General features: G+C 42.0%; 1 protein-coding gene across 1 annotated transcript in view; it reads left to right on the top strand.

Moving 5' to 3' along the window:
- LOC126153440 (glutamate receptor ionotropic, kainate glr-3-like) overlaps window positions 1-20,434 on the top strand; it is a 117,462-nt gene that overhangs the window by 41,725 nt on the left and 55,303 nt on the right. Inside the window, exons 2-4 of the mRNA XM_049916072.1 lie at window positions 4,517-4,646; window positions 6,747-6,970; window positions 12,631-12,857. Coding sequence (XP_049772029.1) covers window positions 4,517-4,646; window positions 6,747-6,970; window positions 12,631-12,857 — 581 coding nt within the window. The remainder of the gene's footprint in view (window positions 1-4,516; window positions 4,647-6,746; window positions 6,971-12,630; window positions 12,858-20,434) is intronic.

Here is a 20,434-nt window from a genome sequence, read left to right as displayed (position 1 = left end):
ATAATTTGTTTTATCTCATCATATGGACTTGTACTACTGTGGTAGGCGTGGGCTTCGTGTATATCTTGGCTACAATAATGCGTTCACGATGCTGTTTGCAGTAGCTGACCCGCCGTCCTATTTTTTTATTCATTATTAAACCTACTCCTGCATTACCACTATTTGATTTTGTATTTATAACGCTGTATTCACCTGACCAGAAATCTTCTTCCTCCCGCCACTGAACTTCACTAATTCCCACTATATCTAACTTTAACATATCCATTCCCGTTTTTAAATTTTCTAACCCATATGCCTGATTAAGGGATCTGACATTCCACGCTCCGATCCGTAGAACGGCAGTTTTCATTCTCCTGATAACGACGTCCTCTTGAGTAGTCCCCGCCCGATGATCTGAATGGGGGACTATTTTACCTCCGGAATATTTTACCCAAGAGGACGCCATCATCATTTTTACCATACAGTAAAGCTGCATGACCTCGGGAAAAATTACGGCTGTAGTTTCCCCTTGCTTTTAGCCGTTCGCAGTACCAGCACAGCAAGGCCGTTTTGGTTAGTGTTACAAGGCCAGATCAGTCAGTCATCCAGACTGTTGCCCCTGCAACTACTGACAAGGCTGCTGCCCCTCTTCAGGACCACACGTTGTTTGTCTGGCATCTCAACAGATACCCCTCCATTGTGGTTGCACCTACGGTACGGCTATCTGTATTGGTGAGGCACGCACGCCTCCCCACCAACGGCAAAGTCCATGGTTCATGGGGGGACCGTGACACTTATAAGGCAGATATATTTAGGTTGCCGTAGGGTGGACGTGAGACGTTACCAGCAAGAGCTCTATTCGAAAAGACATATTTTTCCTCTACAAAAAAGATGAAACTTGAAACATAAACGGGAAATATGAAGCTCCATGGAGGGTCGTGAGGAGTCAGGTAATGGCTGTTCTCCGTCCACTATAGGTACCTGCTCGTTGTAACTGCCTAGAACGGGATTGTTTCGATAGATCGAATACTGTTGTTACTCGATTTGATTCCATTCTATGGTAACCGATGTAAAATTTGTAATACCCAGAAAGAGTGGCCACAAGTAATAATCCAAACTCGAAGACCGTGCCGATCAGTCTATAAGAAGAAATCGCACATGCAGGGTCAGAAATCCTTCACCGTCTTGTGTGGCTGCAAAGCTCACTGCTATTCCAAGCGCTGTTCAAAGAGCAATGAAACGAAATGGAAACGCGAAACCAAGGGTCAGCACAAATCACGTAAGTCAAAGCGCGCGGTGCAAACAGTGGTTTTGAATTGGGCAGAACGATGCCCGTCGAACATGTTGGTCAAACCGTGACAACTGATCTCACACGAGCTGGGTTTGCTCAGTGAATTATGTCCTAGTGCACCCAACGTTCCCACTTACTATTAAACATACCTCCGATTTTCTCTCTGGTCACCTGTGAGCAAGTGAGGAACAAATTTTGCAAACACCCATCTCATGTGCAAATCTTTGGTTAAAATTCGATGCATCGTGCTCCTGACACTTTCGTTTCTTCAGAAATTTGGTCAATGGTACTTAGACGATTTTGATCAACTGAGCGTTTTATTGCGGCAATGTTTTCGTCACTTCTTCATGTCGAAGGACGATTGGGGCATGGCATGTTTCAGTTGGCACGTTGCCAGATTTTAAACGACAAAACCACGTGTAGCTCTGTGATTTTCAAAAAGCTTCATCAACAAGGTTTGCCAAAGCATCCCAATACTTTCGGCGCAGTTTTCCCTAACAGAAAACAAAATTTCACACAGACTCTTTGCTCCTTCTTGTTGGCCGTGTTATTAACCGGCGAAGGGTTAAAATAGGAACGCGAACAACAGAGCACCACAAACAAACCACTTACCTACGATTGACTCCAGTTTACTGAGCGGCGTGGGAGACCCCTACTAACGCCACCTCGTGGCACCACGCATAACTACAAAGCGTACTCACGCGGGTGTTCGATTTCGATTATTTTTGGGTCCCCCCTCGTAAAATGTCAGACCCGGCTGGGAATCGAAACCAGGTCCCCAGTATCGCAGTCAGCTGCGCCTAGCACTCAGCGGACATACCGTTTAAAATAACATGTAATGCAACTTAATTAGAATAACCAAATATTTTCATGGATTAAGATACTGTAAAGTTGGTTAATATTTATAGTAGGCTGTCTGTCTAGTGTTTCGCTGTGTATATAGGGCCACATTGGACTAAACGAGGATACTGAAAAGATACAGAGAAAGATAGTCACGAAGGTACTGAAGGAACTGAACTGGTAGACACCTGAAGGAAGAGGGTAGCTGTGAAAACCTGCTTCGAAGCACACTTTAAATGATGAGTCTAGGAATAAATTACAACCCTCTACATGTCAGTCCCATAGAGAAAGCAAAGACAATTTGAAACTTGTTGGTGCACACACGAGGTCATTTCAGCAATTATTCTCCTGCGCTCCACACACGAAAGGAATGCGAAGACGTCCTAAAAACGGATTCAATTGAACGTATTCTCTACCATGCACTTCTCAGTGGTTTTTCGAGGGGCCATGGTAACATGTAGGGCTGCAGACTGTTTACGAAAGGTGAATTCAAGCGATGTCCTTTCCATCTCCATCTTCTCTGGTAATTTCTTATCTTATTTGCCCTTCCTCCTCTTCTTTTCTTTCGTTTATTGTGATACGCCTTTTCCAGAAGTTTTTGTAGAAGGTAATAGCCATTCAAGGAGTCCAGATAACAGAAATAACACATTAAAAGAAAGAAAATGTACGCACAAGATTGAAATGTACAATGCAGTGCAAGAAAATGAGAATATTTGTGACTGATGGTGGTGTCTAATATACAGATTGAAATCAAATTCCAATGACAAAATGTCGAAGTTTGTTGAGGAATATTTTTGGTATAAGGGAACCGTGGTTTCTGGCGTCTCATTACAGAGTAATATTGTAACTATAATTTATTATATTTGCTAACTCAGTTACCTTACAGTATGCAATTACTAAAATGTAAAATAGAGAACACAATCAGCAGTGATGTGGTTGCCATAGCTACAGGAAAAGCTCATTGTACTGTTACTGGGTGGAACAAGTTATTTTCCGAGGAACACACAGTGCATGCCGCATTGTGCAGATATTTTCAGTGCAGTGCAGATAAAGAGATAAGTGAGGGTAAGAATTCAGACGAAACAGAACTACTCTTAACGAATGACTGGAGACTAAGGTGCAAAAATACTTATTAGGTATCCACAAACAATCTTGGAAATTTTATTGATTGATTTCTGGATTACCCTGTATTTCCCTAGTGTTACATATAAACCTGTCAATGACTGAAAATTGTTGATTAAGTAAAAGGAAGTACTAAGATAGTTAGTATTTTTGTTTAGATTTTTCATCACATCTTTGCACATGCCTTAATTCTCATTTACACGCTCATTAAAGTGTGCAACAAAGCGGACGGTAAAGGAAATAGGAAAGGCTAGAGTACCAAAAATCGTACAGCAGTACTGCACACACAGGTAGCAGACAGTCATCATTCTATCACGTGTTTTCTCTACAGCCGTTGAATTATATGCAGTGGCAGGAAGAAAATGGCGATTACAGATGAAGGAGTGAATCAGGGGACGGTGGGAGTGGGAAAGCTTGACATTTATTCGAAAACAATTTCTTTTAGAGGACGAATACTCGTTACGAACTTGCCTGAGAACGAATGAGGACAACAATCTTTTCCTACTGGAGCTTGTGCGACAGAAATTGACTAGATAGGATGCTGATGAGATAATCAATTACTTTTTTCCAGAAAGTTATCGATTACTCTATAATTCCATGCCACTGGTTGATAAATTATGTTAAAATATGCGTTTGGTACTAACATCCTCACTGATAGCACCACTTCTCTTCGAGGTCTCAGTGATATCTGTCTCAACAATAATGTGTAGGCAGAGTTTTTATCTTCTTTTTGGTTTCCTCCAGTGTTGTCTCCAGCCTACGCTCTTTTAATGTGCAGCATATTCCGTTTGATGCTGCATAACATTTTGTTGTTGTGATATTCTTTATTTCTCGTGTCAAAAAGACATGGCTTCAATTCATATTGACAGTTAAAACACACAAGTGTTCTTTGCGCCAAGTTGCAGTATTCTACCTTCTTTCTTGTCGAAATCACTTTGTGAGCACGCAGCGGGAACTGTGAAGTGCATAGTTGCAGACGTCTTTACTGCTTGGAGGCACACGACTGAGTTAATGCTTCGGTTTATATCGACAGTATTCGTGTAATTTCGTACGTGCTTTCAAGCACGAATAGAGACTTCTATTTGGTTTCGTCAATCATGCAGCGTCAAGGGGTATCAGCGGGTTTACGAAGTCTGCGCAATATGGTGTATTGGTGTTGTGCACTTAATGCAGGGTGTAAATAGGCACTGAGTGCAGCAGCATCGAGTTTCTTCGGTTGAGGGAGTGTGTCTGCTGCGCACAGGTACACTTTCGAAAGGAGCGAACTCTTTGGCGGCCGTTCAGCGAACGGCACTTGGGAAGGCCTCGTGGGGCAGCTGATGAGAGGCCACACAGACTTCGGGCTGGCGCTCTTGATGCTGACGACGGCGCGTTTGAACGCCGTAGATTTCTCGCTGCCACTCGTCTTCTCGCGGTAAGTCACCTCTGGCTAAAAATAAGAGACCTTCGTTGTCATCCAACAGGTATACTGAAACTTCTGTGAAAATTCTAACACTTAGAAAAAAAGATCGAAACGACTGCAAAAACTCGAGATGTTCAAAAGTCATCTAGCAATAATACACTACTGGCCATTAAAATTGTTACACGACGAAGATGACGTGCTACAGAGGCGAAATTTAACCGACAGGGACAAGAAGTTGTGATATGCAAATGATTAGCTTTTCAGAGCATTTACACAAGGTTGGCGCCGGTGGCGACCCCTACAACGTACTGACATGAGGAAAGTTTCCAACCAATTTCTCATACACAAACAGCAGTTGACCGGCGTTGCCTGGTGAAACTTTGTTGGGATGCCTGGTGTAAGGAGGAGAAATGCGTATCATCACGTTTCCGACTTTGATAAAGGTCGGATTGTAGCCTATCGCGATTGCGGTTTATCGTATCGCGACACTGCTGTTCGCGTTGGTCGTGATCCAATGACTGTTAGGAGAATATGGAATCGGTGGGTTCAGGAGGGTAATACGGAACGCCGTGTTGGATCCCAACGGCCTCGTATCACTAGCAGTCGACATGACAGGCATCTTATCCGCATGGCTGTAACGGATCGTGCAGCCACGTCTCGATCCCTGAGTCAACAGATGGGGACGTTTGAAAGACAACAACAATCTGCACGAACAGTTCGACGACGTTTGCAGCAGCATGGACTATCATCTCGGAGACCATGGCTGCGGTTACCCTTGACGCTGCATCACAGACAGGAGCGCCTGCGATGGTGTACTCAACGACGAACCTGGGTGCACGAATGGCAAAAAGTCATTTTTTCGGATGAATCCAGGTTTTGTTTGCAGCATCATGATTGTCCCATCAGTGTTTGGCGATATCGCGGTGAACGCACATTGGAAGCGTGTATTCGTCATCGCCATACTGGCGTATCACCCGGTATGATGGTATGGGGTGCCATTGGTTACACGTCTCGGTCACCTCTTGTTCGCATTGACGGCACTTCAAACAGTGGACGTTACGTTTCAGATGTATTACGATCCGTGGCTCTACCCTTCATTCGATCCCTGCGAAACACTACATTTGAGCAGGATAATGCACGACAGCATGTTGCAGGTCCTGTACGGGCCTTTCTGGATACAGAAAATGTTCGACTGCTGCCCTGGCCAGCACATTCTCCAGATCTCTCACCAATTGAAAACGTCTGGTCAATGAGGGCCGATCAACTGGCTCGTCACAATACGCCAGTCACTACTCTTGATGAACTGTGGTATCGTGTTGAAGCTGCATGGGCAGCTGTACCTCTACACGCCATCCAAGCTCTGTTTGACTCAATGCCCAGGCGTATCAAGGCCGTTATTACCGCCAGAGATGGTTGTTCTGGGTACTGATTTCTCAGGATCTATACACCCAAATTGGGTGAAAATGTAATCATATGTCTGTTCCAGTATAATATATTTGTCCAATGAATACCCGTTTATCATCTGCATTTCTTCTTGGTGTAGCAATTTTAGTGGCCAGTAATGTAAGTAATACTGCAGACTGATGACTAAATGGTGGCCTCTCTTGTATCACTAGGAAGTTCAAAGATATTCACAATGTCAGTGGACGAAAATGCATGAAACTAAGCTGAAATAAAAAACCAAGTAAAAGTTTCTTTATCTTAATAGCTACAGTATATTAGATTTGTGTAGATCAGAGTGATCGATCTGTAGGAAACGGGGTTGCTGTAACGTTACGTCTTTGATCGTACATAGCGTGCATCTCAGATTGTATGATCCATGTGTGTGACCAGTAGATAGCATACATTTGTATGTAGTAAAGATGGTGTTCTACACCACAGAATGTGGTCACAGCACAAATAATCATCATTCACTCCATAGAGCCATAATGGGCTCTGAAATGTCAGCACCAGTGTTTTGCAAATTTGGATTCATTTCGACCATACCTTTGAGTATTGCGATTTCTCAGATGTATATGTTTCGTGGCAGAGAATATTTAATTCTATAGGTTAAAGCAGGTGAACTGTTTGGATAACAAGAATCAGTAACCTGTTTTTAGTTCCCGCTTGCAGGGTGGTCGTAATTATTCAGGAGCCAAAGGAGGAAGAGATAACATGGAATAGCTTTCTGCGGCCCTTCGATGTACGTCTCTGGCAGTGCATTATCGCAATCACTGCCCTCATCTGGGCTGTCCTCAGAGTTCAGAGGAGCTACAGACCACGTGTGGGGTATCACGAGGACTACAGCCAGACGTACAGTGATGTATTACACGTCGCAGGAGTATTCTTCATGCAAGGTATGTATTTTTTTAAAGGTCTGGCTAGAATTTGTCAGGATGTGAGGAATAACACTTATATTAGATTATGTATGACTAAAAACAACGTAATATTTGAATCAAATAAACAAAATATGTCATAAGCAGTCGGATGTGGTCGTATTTAGAACTGGATATGATATATTACGATATAAATTCTACTATGATGTAATAATAATTCGTGATAAATTATAATAATTATAATTCAACAATGCTAGAAGCTGAGGAAATGCTTTAAAATTTGTGCCTTAGCTGGGACTTAAACCTGCGTCTCCTGCTTACTAGGTAGATGTGGTAACCTCTTACAACACCATAACACTATGGATAACAAAGACGCACGGACAACCCTAGTCCAATTCCCTCCCAAACATAGACGTCAGTACACGCCTTCCACGGTGTTGTAGTGCTTACCACGTCTGCCTAATAAGCAGGAAATCTGCTGTCCCAACTGTGGCTCAGATTTCACTCATCTCTTCTGCTTTTCTCATTAATGAAAATAAATTTGAGAAAATGTTGTTCCATCAGATTAATAAATAGAATTATTCATAAAAATGCAAAGCCTGTAGCATTTAGAGCAGAACTGTATAATAAAGAAAAATTAAAATTAATATGAAACATAAATTGTTTAAATAAACTTTAAGTCTGTAAATGTTAGAGGTATATCTTACAATCATTTCCACAAGAAAGTGTACGCCATAATTTTAAATGTGAAAGTATACACGATAATTTTAAATGTAACGTCCGCAGTGACATCTCTGGTAGTGGTCTTGAATCTGTAATCAATGCGCTTTCGCACTGTGTATGAATAAACAGCGTGAGAGTGGAATGTTTTATTTTGTCAGTTGCAGTTTAAAATCAGTGCCATATTTCTGAAGCGTCACGAGGTAGTGCTCCTTGTAGATCATCCAAAAGAACCAAAGCTTTCATATGGAGCTGCTGCTAAAATTCTTTTAAAGTCAAAGACACTCGTTGCAAAGTGGGCCCAACGGTATTTAGAGGTTGGGAACGTTGATGATTTACAGGGTAGAGGGCTAAGGCGCGAAGCTATACTCGATAAAGGAGGCGATTGGATTAACTATTAGGTAATTGTGCAATTAGTAATAACATATGTTTTCATGTAAACATATATTTATAATTGTGTCTTTTATTACATACAAATAATGGTGTACACTGTCTTGTGAAACTCATTGTATATTCAGACTTAAATAGTCTGTGTGAGTAACTTCCTATTTTTGGAAGACATTTATGTCTCGTCAGTGTGCTGCTGAAGAGGAACATTTTGAACAATTATTTCCCATGCATAACTGGATAAGTTTCGAATCTCTGTAATTCAGCTTGCAATTGATAACAAAATATTGAAACTTCAACTGCCAGATCATTGAAAATATAGAAATAACTGAAATTGTCTCTCAGGTGGATATTAAAATATTACACAGCCTGATAGGTATATTTAGATATTTGAGGAAGAAATTTTCGAAAAAGTTAAGTGGAAAGTCCCCATCTACGAGATTTATATGTATGAAAAATGAATAATCCAACCTGAGGATTATTTTTTTATGAAATGTGTAGGCATGGAGGAAATCCAACTTAATAGTATGTACAATATTAAATGGTCCCAAAAAGATAAATTATAGAAATGTTCATTAAAAATAATACAAAAACGTTTTAACATACAATGCAATCAAGGAAATGAAAAATCTAAACAGGAAATGGAATTTTTTCTAGTTAGTTAAACTTCTTTGCACAATATCTAGTATTGGAAATTTTACAAGTGCAGGTTTCTCTCCGAAAATGTTTTCCTCTTTGAAGTAATTTTTGAGTTCAAAATGTTTCTTCTAGGGTATGTCCTCCATTTTATACTTTTTAGCTGTACTTTGCTTTTATCTACAAGTTTTGAACGAGTGTCTATTCTTTCTGTATCAACTCAACTTTGCTGCCAGCTCTCGTGGCACGTCATGTTACTAGGGTCACCTTCGTCAGAATCGTGGTTATTAATATATTTTAAGGCAAAGTATCCTCATGTTGCGTTAACACTACGATGCTCATCTTAAATCTAGTGCTGTAGTACGAAGCACAGGAATTTCTGAAGGTCATACATAACACATGAAACAGGACATGGTAAATTAACCTTGAAATTGCAACGTAATCTTCGTACTCGTGGTGGTAAAGTTAATGTTATAACTCGACCTGGTAGGAAGATTACCGTCGTTTGCCCCATCCTACAGCTCCTGCAAGCTACTCTCTGTAGTAATGGTTTAACAAATTCGTGTGGTCCACGAAATTACAGTTACTGCTGGGGTATATATAATTTCTAGCGGGTGGATTCAACCAACCGGTAAAAATTTGAATGCAACAGATAACGCAAAATTTTTGGAACCACTACAGAAGGCTCCTATGCAGGGCTTAATAGAGAGCATATAGCCATTATTTACTTTCATGATCCAGCATTCAGCTGTGGTACTGACTTTCACCTGTTCTTTATGATTAAGGGAGGATATAATCAGTCGAGGGTACAGGTTAATTGATATTTATTCAATACCGATGGCATTTCAATAACTAGCCGTGTGCGTGTGTTGGAATATACATCGTTACAACTGGTGTCTCTAGTTAACATGATTCACTTTCGCCACGTAATTATGGAAAGGGAGAGGGGAGCGCAGACCTGGCTTCAATGTAATTTTATTAAGGCACACAATTATACCTAACCCATGCTTATTACAGTCAATTACTGTAGGTCACGCAGAACAAGTCCAGCAAAGACACTACAATCCAACTCGGGCAGGGTGGACGAGTACTTGCCTAAATATTTCAATTTTCGTTAAAACGTATGCTGAAGAAAGGGTAGCAAGTGGTGCACTTAACTATGACTATCAATTTTGCTTCAATCTTTCTTCCTGAAACAACACCACGTTACTCAGATGGGGGGAAGGACATTTACTATCATATGGCGGGAAAATTTTGCGAGTCTTTGTTCCATCAATGGGCATTAAAATCTGAACTTTCCTAGATATAAGAATTTAAACCGTGTATTTCACCTAACGCATTTCATTGTAGGAGAATCAGATAGTTATGGGGGCACAAGAAACATTAACTACCACATCAATACTATTCCACACATGTGGCCAAGTAGCGATAGCCATCAGAAATGCAAAAATATGGACACACAAGATCATTCCTTCCCTATCTTACACTCGCCCACTATAGTATGGTTATTCACTCGTCTAGTACACATCTTCAGACCGAAACTATAGTTTACCAATGTGGCGATTGTTCCAACCGACCACGTGGCAGGAAAGCAAGTACACAAAGGTAACATATGAAAAATAAATAAAAAATCCCCAAAATATTACTGTAAAAGAAAGACCACATTAAAATACATTAAATGAGTGGACTTCTGTAAAGGCATGGCAATAATGCGACCATGAACTTAAGACCTATGGTGCGTGGCCTGACCAAGGCACAAACGCAAAGTTCTACTGAAATTTGACTAAATTATGAAAATAATCTCCCTTGTGGGGGTTTCGTGGTAATATCACACCTGATTTCAACATCTGGACCATACTAACGAGCAGTTTTGAGACATTCTGATACCTTTGTTAACATTACCAAAATCGAGAGCTGAGTCTCCACGTCTGTCCAGCGTGGCTACCCAGGAACAAGTGGACCTGCGGACACCTAGCCTAACCGTAGTTCGTTCAAAAGGTGGTGGAGGGGATGGTTCGCCAACCTGACAGAGCCAATACTCGTGCCTTCGCGACCTCTCTGGCCTGATTTACACACTATCTTTGTCAAACTTGTTCGTGTTTAGGGGTTGGTACTATCCTACGACAGAACCACTGTACTCATGCAATGAGACGACCTCTGACTAAAGCGTTCTTCTACTTCACATAATATCTCATTCATACAGTCCAAGGTAGTATAAGGGAAAGGATGCAGGGAAACGTGGCACACACGAAATAAAAAATCAACGAATAAATAAATAAACACCGCTTGGTCCATTCTCTTCTGCTTGTCATCCACGTAAAAAACACTCTCGCCATAATTCTCCTGTACCGGAATTTATTGAGAAAAATATGGAACGGGACAACAAGTTCCTTTTCAAAATAAAGTGGAAACGTCCCGAAAGACTTTTGCCCCTACCTCCAAATGCATCTTTCAATAATGTGCAGTCAGTAAAATCAAGTGAAAAATTCCGAAAAAACTTTCACCCCTATCTGCAAAAGCATCTTTCAGAAATTAAATAAACAGACAAAGTAACGAAAGAAGTAATAAATATAATCAGAGCTGATGATAAACTCTGGTCACACATAGTTGACGACTGGGCGGATATTAATAACTAGTTACGGGACTGCAAAACCAGAATACCAAATGAATTATTGAAAAACGGACAATAAGTAAAAGTTCTGAAGAAAATAATAAAATTCAACTGCTGGAGCAACCAAACGTTTATAGAAATAAATCTCAGGGCGTTTGCCATCAAGGTCATGTAACATCTGCAAAGCTTCCTAAGCAATATATTCCCGGCCGGTGTGGCCGTGCGGTTCTAGGCGCTTCAGTCTGGAACCGCGTGACTGCTACGGTCGCAGGTTCGAATCCTGCCTCGGGAATGGATGTGTTTGATGTCCTTAGGTTAGTTAGGTTTTAGTAGTTCTAAGTTCTAGGGGACTGATGATCACAGATGTTAAGTCCCTTAGTGCTCAGAGCCATTTTAAGCAATATAGAAAAACATGAGGAAAGATCTTACAATTAAATCATCACATGAAACCGAAACTTGCCTTGTTTTATGATAGTGAGCCATCGTCCTTAGACAATAGTACATTAACAACGTTAGACTGTTAAGAAAATCATTGCAGTGGTTGTCAGTCGACTGGTGTTTGTCACGTTGACATATATTTTCATTTCTTGTAGTTTGAGGGAAGGACGTAACTTCCAGTCGACATTGAGGTCATCACAGTCGGCCATTGGTTGGATTTTTCCGTTAGGTGCTGCCACTGGTCATTTTATTTGTACACTAGCATTCACTGACGTTAAAGGAAATCTGACCTTTCTTAGGCCTGCACAGAGATTCCTTAGTGAAGCCTCGGCAACTGTTGGACGCTTTTCAAGAATGCAGATCTGCTTAGTATAGGAAAGCCTACTAGTTATTTATGAGTATTTTGACAGAAAATTCTTTTCACTGAAGCGGCCCTACAATGAATCCGTCACTGGCAAGGTACAGATATGCCTGCCGCCATCTCAGCTACGAGAGAAATAGACAGTTAGTGCTGCAATCTCAGTCTCTCTCTCTAGCTTTAGTTTACTTTAAAAAAATTAAAATATGATTCAGATAACTCATCACTTCGACACTCTTATATTCGTAAATGTTGTGTTACTTCCCTAAATGCAGAAAGATGAAAGGGGTGGACATATTTGAGGAAATATTACATGAAACCCCAAATGTTTCTCAAGCACAAAATTACCATCTCCTTTTGCTGTAAGCTGTCGTACTTCGTCAATAAATTACACAGTAATAGGATAACTGAATGAAGTGTAACACCTGACAGCAAGCCTCATAAGAGTGAATTAGATCATCCTAGGGTATCTTCTTAAGAAATTTGCTACTTGCAAACCAAACTGCTTAAGGACGTCAACGGGGTCGGCAGGTTGCGGCGGGGGTCGAGACACGAAGTCGTGCGACAGCGTGCGGGCGTCTCTGCTGGTGGCGTCGGTGTCTGCGCTGCTGGTGCACACCGCCTACTGCGGCGCTCTCACCGCCTCGCTGGCTACGCACCGCCTTAAGATGCCCTTCTCGGACCTGAAGGGCCTGCTGCAGGACGGCTCCTACAAGTTGCTGGTGCTCTACGCCTCTGGAGAGATGACCATATTCGATGTCAGTACGGCCCCAACATACTTTAATGTCATTCATCTACGTATGGCCAATGCTACACTAATGTATGTCAAAACTGAATCGCCAAGGCGGAACCATTTGGCTGGAAGTGACATCATAGCACAAATAACATATATGACAATACACTGCACATAATGTCCACGCTAGTAGGTGGGTGACAGGATTGGCAATGAATTTAAGGGAGAGGATGAAGGGATAATTGACAACAAAGTGTTTTATTGAAAAAAAAAGGATACAGGTGTCCTGTGATACATAGGCCCTACATATGGGGAGGCAAGATGGAAAACTTCAGCCTCTCCAAGATCGGTCTGTTGCGTTTTTGCGTTTCAAGGCCAGTAACAGAGAGAGCAAGCAGCTTTCCAGGCCGGCTGTAGGTAAAAACCGCCCAGTCTGTTTGTAAAAGCTCGCTGGTCGCATGGGAGGCGCTACACTATCAGTGCTGACACTGCATAAGCAGTGGCGTTACGGCACGTAGGCCCTCGCTTCCATATTGTAGCCTCGGTGGAAGGTTCGAAAATATTGAAGCTGTTACAACACTTAGGAATAATTATATAACAATACTTAGGAATAATTATGTATTTTATTCTCCCCTCCCTTCTCAAATATCCACGTTATGTGGTGATTTTTCTCTGATTGAGGATTTATAATAATTAAAGACAAAGAAAAGGTTAACAGTGTTACATTCACAAAACACATTTTGCAAAAGCCATGAAAACAAAGATAACAACAGCATTTATGTGACTGGCCTTATGATGAGTGGTGACATGACACATGCGGTATACAGGACAGAGTAGCCGCCAGGCTGGTACTAGTGGGTACGTGAATGTGAGCAGAAAGTTGCACTGCTCGTATTCACATAGTAACTGGTGATTTACTACATTATCATCCTACAGGGAGGGATTATCGTTCAAAATTTATGTGAGATTTTGGCTGATTCAAAGAAGTTACAGTCAATCAGTGTAACTTTTTACCAGTCGGGGTATCTTTGTGCCATTTACCACTTTTGTTTCAAATGGCTGCTGCTTCACCTACTTGCATTATTTTGCAGTAAAAGTAAGAGTTTTATTACCTGTGTGATTTCTAATTAGTATTTTAGTTTGTTTTCCCAACCTCATAACAGATCTTTGGCTTGTAATTATCCTTTAATTGCGTTGGCTGTGAGAGATTTCCTGGCGACAGCGATTTATCTTGATATTTCAAAGTAAGCCTGCAGTACTGAACTGATATTGTTTGTTTCCACCTCTTATTAACACCTGATTTTATTCTGGCACGTTCTGAATTTACCCAGAGCGTTAGATATAGGAAAAATTCTTAGTTCCTGAAGACTGGTCTAAAGTTATCCTGTATGACAGTGTAACTTTGTACCACCATTAAAATTGAAATTTTAATCTATTAGGGCATAGTTAGTATACATTTTCACTTTTCTAGGAATTCAGTAACTATAGATGTAAAATGTTACAATGCCTATTGTGATGTGTACTTTATTTTCTGCCGAGTTTTTTTCAAAAAAATGGTGAGAATGGTATAAAGTTATCATGATTGACTGTAGCAGTTAACAGTTATTATTGTGATTTTTATTTTCTTGCTTTGAGAATAGGATAACATATTAATGGGTTAAGAATAGCAGTGAGAGAATTTAAGTTGAGTAATTCATGCATCTTTCTGGGAATTATGGCATAAATGAAATCATGATAATGTGACACATCGAGTCACCTAAAGTTGTTCATTTTGACTGAAGACATTGAAATAGATCGAAAACTACAAATCGGATCATTAAAAGTTGTAATTCAATTTTTTAGTCTCGGAGGGGACATTCAATGATACCACATTCGACCCCCCATCGACTCGAGGGTCATAGAATATGCCATGGCATTTGGGACTCCACCTGCATCACACTGCGAGCGTAGGACAGGCCAGCATTTCATAACTTCTATTTGGAAACCCCATTCGCAACGTTGCATTCCTCCGACATAGCGTACAAGGAACTACTCGATGTGCAACTGTGGCCATGGCCAAGGCGAACGTTACTCTACTTTTTCAACTACAGTAGTGTTCGCACGTAGTACCGCCAGCTTCAACACACTTAGTGATTCGATTTTCAAATGACCGTACACAGGACAGAAGCATATCTGTGGGAAAGCTAGCACAAGCGTTTCTGATGCCGTCGACGATGTCTTTATAGCCTGTTGGCAGTTGCTGGTATAGCTTACCTTTTAAATATCCCCGCAGAAAGAAATCCTGCAACTCAAAATCCGGCGACATGGCGGGCTAATTACACTACTGGCCATTAAAATTGCTGCACCACGAAGATGACGTGCTACAGACGTGAAATTTAATCGACAGGAAGAAGATGCTGTGATACGCAAAGGATTAGCTTTTCAGAGCATTCATACAAGGTTGGCGCCGGTGGCGACACCTACAACGTGCTGACATGAGGAAAATTTCGAACCGATTTCTCATACACAAACAGCAGTTAACCGGCGTTACCTGCTGAAACATTGTTGTGATGCCTCGTGTAAGGAGGAGAAATGCGTACCATCACGTTTCCGACTTTGAAGGTCGGATTGTAGCCTATCGCGATTGCGGTTTATCGTATCGCGACATTGTTTCTCGCGTTGGTCGAGATCCAATGACTGTTAGCAGAATATGGAATCGGTGGGTAATACGGAACGCCGTGCTGGGTCCCAAAGGTCTCACATCACTAGCAGTCGAGATGACAGGCATCTTATCCGCATGGCTGAAACGGATCGTGCAGCCACGTCTCGATCGCTGAGTCCGCAGATGGGGACGTTTGCAAGACAACAACCATCTGCACGAACAGTTCGACGACGTCTGCAGCAGCATGGACTATCAGCTCGGAGACCATGGCTGCGGTTACCCTTGACGCTGCATCACAGACAGGAGCGCCTGCGATGGTGTACTGTACAACGAACCTGGGTGCACGAATAGCAAAACGTCATTTTTTTCGGATGAATCCAGGTTCTGTTTACAGCATCATGATGGTCGCATGCGTGTTTGGCAACATCGCGGTGAACGCTGTGGTGTCACCGCCAGACACCACACTTGCTAGGTGGTAGCCTTTAAATCGGCCGCGGTCCGCTAGTATACGTCGGACCCGCGTGTCGCCACTGTCAGTGATTGCAGACCGAGCGCCGCCACACGGCAGGTCTAGAGAGACGTCCTAGCACTCGCCCCAGTTGTACAGCCGACTCTGCTAGAGACGGTTCACTGACAAATTACGCTCTCATTTGCCGAGACGATAGTTAGCATAGCCTTCAGCTACGTCATTTGCTACGACCTAGCAAGGCGCCATTATCTATTGTTATTTATCTTGTGATACCTGTCCCGTCTGACCGATGTTCACCAATTACGGATTAAAGTTAAGTATTCCAGAAGATCCGTACTTTTTTACTAGACTCAACTCCTTTAACTGTTGCAGACCTCACGCCAGCCTGCGTGAGCTTAAACGCGTGCCCTTCGGCTTCCTCATAGTGGCTTGGGTGTCTTGCCAAGTCACAACAAACGCACATTGGAAGCGTGTATCCGTCATCGCCATACTGGCGTATCACCCGGCGTGATGATATGGGGTGCCATTGGTTACACGTCTCGGTCACCTCTTGTTTGCATTGACGGCACTTTGAACAGTGGACGTTACATTTCAGATGTGTTACGACCCGTGGCTCTACCCTTCATTCGATCCCTGCGAAACCCTACATTTCAGCAGGATAATGCACGACCGCATGTTGCAGGTCCTGTACGGGCCTTTCTGGGTACAGAAAATGTTCGACTGCTGCCCTGGCCAGCACATTCTCCAGATCTCTCACCAACTGAAAACGTCTGGTCAATGGTGGCCGAGCAACTGGCTCGTCACAATACGCCAGTCACTAGTCTTGATGAACTGTCGTATCGTGTTGAAGCTGCATGGGTAGCTGTACCAGTACACGCCATCCAAGCTCTGTTTGACTCAACGCCCAGGCGTATCAAGGCCGTTATTACGGCCAGAGGCGGTTGTTCTGGGTACTGATTTCTCAGGATCTATGCACCCTAATTGCTTAAAAATGTAATCACGTGTCAGTTCTAGTATATTTGTCCAATGAATACCCGTTTATCATCTGCATTTTTTCTTGATGTAGCAATTTTAATGGCCAGCAGTGTAATAGCATCACCTCTGTCGATCCACCGACTAGTGTGAACATGGTCTAATACTTCCCGTCCTTCAATTGAATAATGTGCTGGCCAATCATCATTCTGAAACCACATACGGTGTCGAACGTCCAGGGCAAGTTACTATAATAGTACAGGTAGTCCCTCGTCCAAAAACGTTCGATATTTGCGTCCATTCAATGTGCTATCGATAAAACAGGAACCATTCAGTTTGTTCCCTATGAAGCCACAACATACGTTAACCGACCATGGACGTTGATGGTCAGCTTGCCGTAACCAGTGGGGATAGTCTACACTCCAGCCGGTTAGCGCTACCTTGATTGGTGAATGTAGGCTCATCGGAAAACAGTATCTCGGCAAAGAACATGTGGGGCTTTGCATTTGTTGATGTAGCCATTCACAAAACACTACCCAGTTATAGGAATTGGCGCCATGAAATTCTTGATATAGCGACACGTGGTATGGATGACACTTATGACTATGATTCACTGTGACTACGGACATACCGGCGGTTACCCGTGGGTTGTTGTGCACTGCCGCAAGTACAGCTACTTCATTAGCTTCTCCTGTAACACGTTTGCTTCTTTTTCATTTCGCCGGTCTGTGCGCTGCCATCAGTCATAAAAGCGTTCACAACCTTGTAAAATAACGAACGAGAGCAAACTTCCTCAAGAAAACGCTCGACATACAAGGCAACAGTAGCCTCAACATTTCTTCTACATTCTCCGTAAGTCAGGGTCATTTCAAGTAATTTTTTCTTCTGTGGTTGCAACATTCACCCTCCACTTGTATGTCTGTTCTCCAAATGATAGGTTGGTGTGCAGGCAATAAACACTGCGTAGGTACTTTAATGTTTAGAGCCGCTATCTGTTCTATGTCTGCGCGATACGTGAGCTCCAGTCGTACTGCCTGTTATGAAATGTCGTAGTTCGCTACAAGGCCACAATTATGCGTCGAGTAGTCCCCTTTCAATATGTTGCGGATGGGGTTTCCAGTTACAGGTTCTGAAATATTGGCTTGTCCTACCCTCGCAGCATAGAGGTGGAATCCACTTGCCATTGAATATTCAAGGGCCACTGAGTAGCACTTAGTAAGTTACGATTGTGTGTCCATTTCTATTCCTCCTATTACAGTCCCGTCTGTGGAAAAACAAAGAGAATGCTTCAGACAAAATGTATGTATATTTTGCCGTCGAATCATAATCTGCAATAAAAAACAGGGGTTCCCATTGAAGAGTTCAAAGTTGCACTCCCACCCGCACCCAGGCATTGGGATGTCCCAGTGCGAGACAAACAAATTGGTGTTATAACTGTTTTAGTTGCAATGTGTAGTTTTCGAGATATTTCAATGTTATCAGTTAAAATGGACACCCTATATCTTCTCAGTGACTTATTACGTTATTGGACTAAGAAAATAAGTGAGCACTACGCTGATCTCTTTTACATGTCTAGAAATATGTTAAATATTGCAAAATTATGAATTTTATCTTCGTGATAGTCATAACATCCTCTTCTAGTTACTCATCCTCGCAAGAATCAGTCACCTGAGAAAATAAGAAATACTTAGAAACGATCTCTTCAGGAATGAAGCATTCTAGGAAAGCACATGCAGGCTGAAATAAAAGTCTTTAGCTAAACCAATATTAATGTGGATATGAAACTGGAAGAATATTCGTGCTTGCCTGCATATAATCATCCCAAATGTTAATACACAAGAAACACAATAAACCCATCTTCAGCAGTTTGGTGGGCGGTTTGGTAATAGTGGCGTATTGTAATACAAAACAATGATAATAATTTGCCAAACCAAGAAAGGGCTGTTATCCTTTCATATTACAAGGAGCAGGAAAGTCCTTTACTGCATTGATTAACCATGGATAGGATGGACCTTCATCAGCTGAAATTGTACAGCCCAAATAACTCACTTGGAGTTCTACAAATTTATATTTCCGTAATTTTAGGTTGAAATTTGCGTTTTGTGTGTATGAAAGTACAGCTCTTAGTCACTGTGCATGTTTTCCTAGGGAACTGCAAAATACAGTTATGTCACCTAAATACACAGGGGGCATGAAAGGTTTCAATCCCTCAGCAATAAGTACACAAACAGTTGGAGTGTTGTGGGTCTGTTTCATAATCTGAAAGGCATTCTCAATTATTCATAGTTCCCTGTCAGTACTAAAAACGCAGTTTTTTGTCGATCTGCTGGGCGATGTTTTTCTAGTGATGGCCAGAATGTGTGCCTAGCAACGTGAAATATTGACAAGCTTCGTGCTCACATGTCGACACATATTTGGTATGCTTTGTCTCCTTCTTGTGAGTGTTTAGGGATAATGACGATAGGCGAAACCCAAAAACTTTTTGGTGGTCGTGTTATCCCAGTGTCCAACTTTTCTCTAATGCTCCATTAAACAACAGGTTGCAAATGACAGGCAGTTATATGCAGTTTTTGACTAATTATCCCAGAGTACACAGCAGGAATCTCGTGACATGTCAGATTTGTAGTAGGCACAAGTCACGCCACTTTTCAAGAACTATAAAAAATATTTCATGTACATAATAGACAAATTTCTGTCCTTCTCAGGTAGATGTATCAACTTTCCTTGTAACCTCTGTTTTAAGAAGGTTGTGATGTATACATTATGCTGGCTTTTGCGGTAGGGTGTTCCATTCCTCCACGAGTGCAGCTGACAGTTGCTAGATGGTTATTAGCGAATGCGGATGTGCTGCAATACGCGGACTCAACACGTACCAAATTTGCTTGATAGGATTTATGTCAGGGGAATAAGCAGACCAGTCCATTTACCGAGTATGCTCTCATTACAAGAGTTCCTTCAACTGCACTGTTCGATGCGGGCGCTCGCTCATTGTCATCCAAAAATGAAATCAGAGCCAAATGCACCCTGAAAAGATGCACATAGGAAGGACTACAATATCACAATAATATGGATAAGAGAGTGTATCGTGTTCAAAGATTTGGGGTTATCATGTGACACCACTGTTCATTGTCCGAGTCCTTATGCCCTTGGGACTATCTGAAATGATGTCATTGATGTGCACGTGTCAAACGAAAGCAAGGATGCAAGGTACTGGCCAGTAAGCAAAGAGACCACACCCATGCAGTCACTATACCAATGTGGAATGTGAGATTTCGTGGCTTATAGTTGTGTTCAATATAGATGAACTGCACCTGCTGATTGATGTAAGTCTCTTTCTGCCTGATACACAATTAAGCGGTCATCGGCTGCTGTTGTCCACCAAGGCTGATCACCTCTTCTCTTGTGGGCAGCAGTGCCTGCGGTTTGGAATTCTCCCCATGCACATGAAACAATGCTGTGAGTAATATGAAATTCCTGGGCCACGCTCGTCATACTTCATGCTTCTTTAAGTTTCCTGATG

This window comes from Schistocerca cancellata, chromosome 2, assembly GCF_023864275.1.
Source record: "Schistocerca cancellata isolate TAMUIC-IGC-003103 chromosome 2, iqSchCanc2.1, whole genome shotgun sequence".
NCBI lineage: Eukaryota > Metazoa > Arthropoda > Insecta > Orthoptera > Acrididae > Schistocerca > Schistocerca cancellata.
This window is presented reverse-complemented; position numbering and strand designations above follow the sequence as displayed.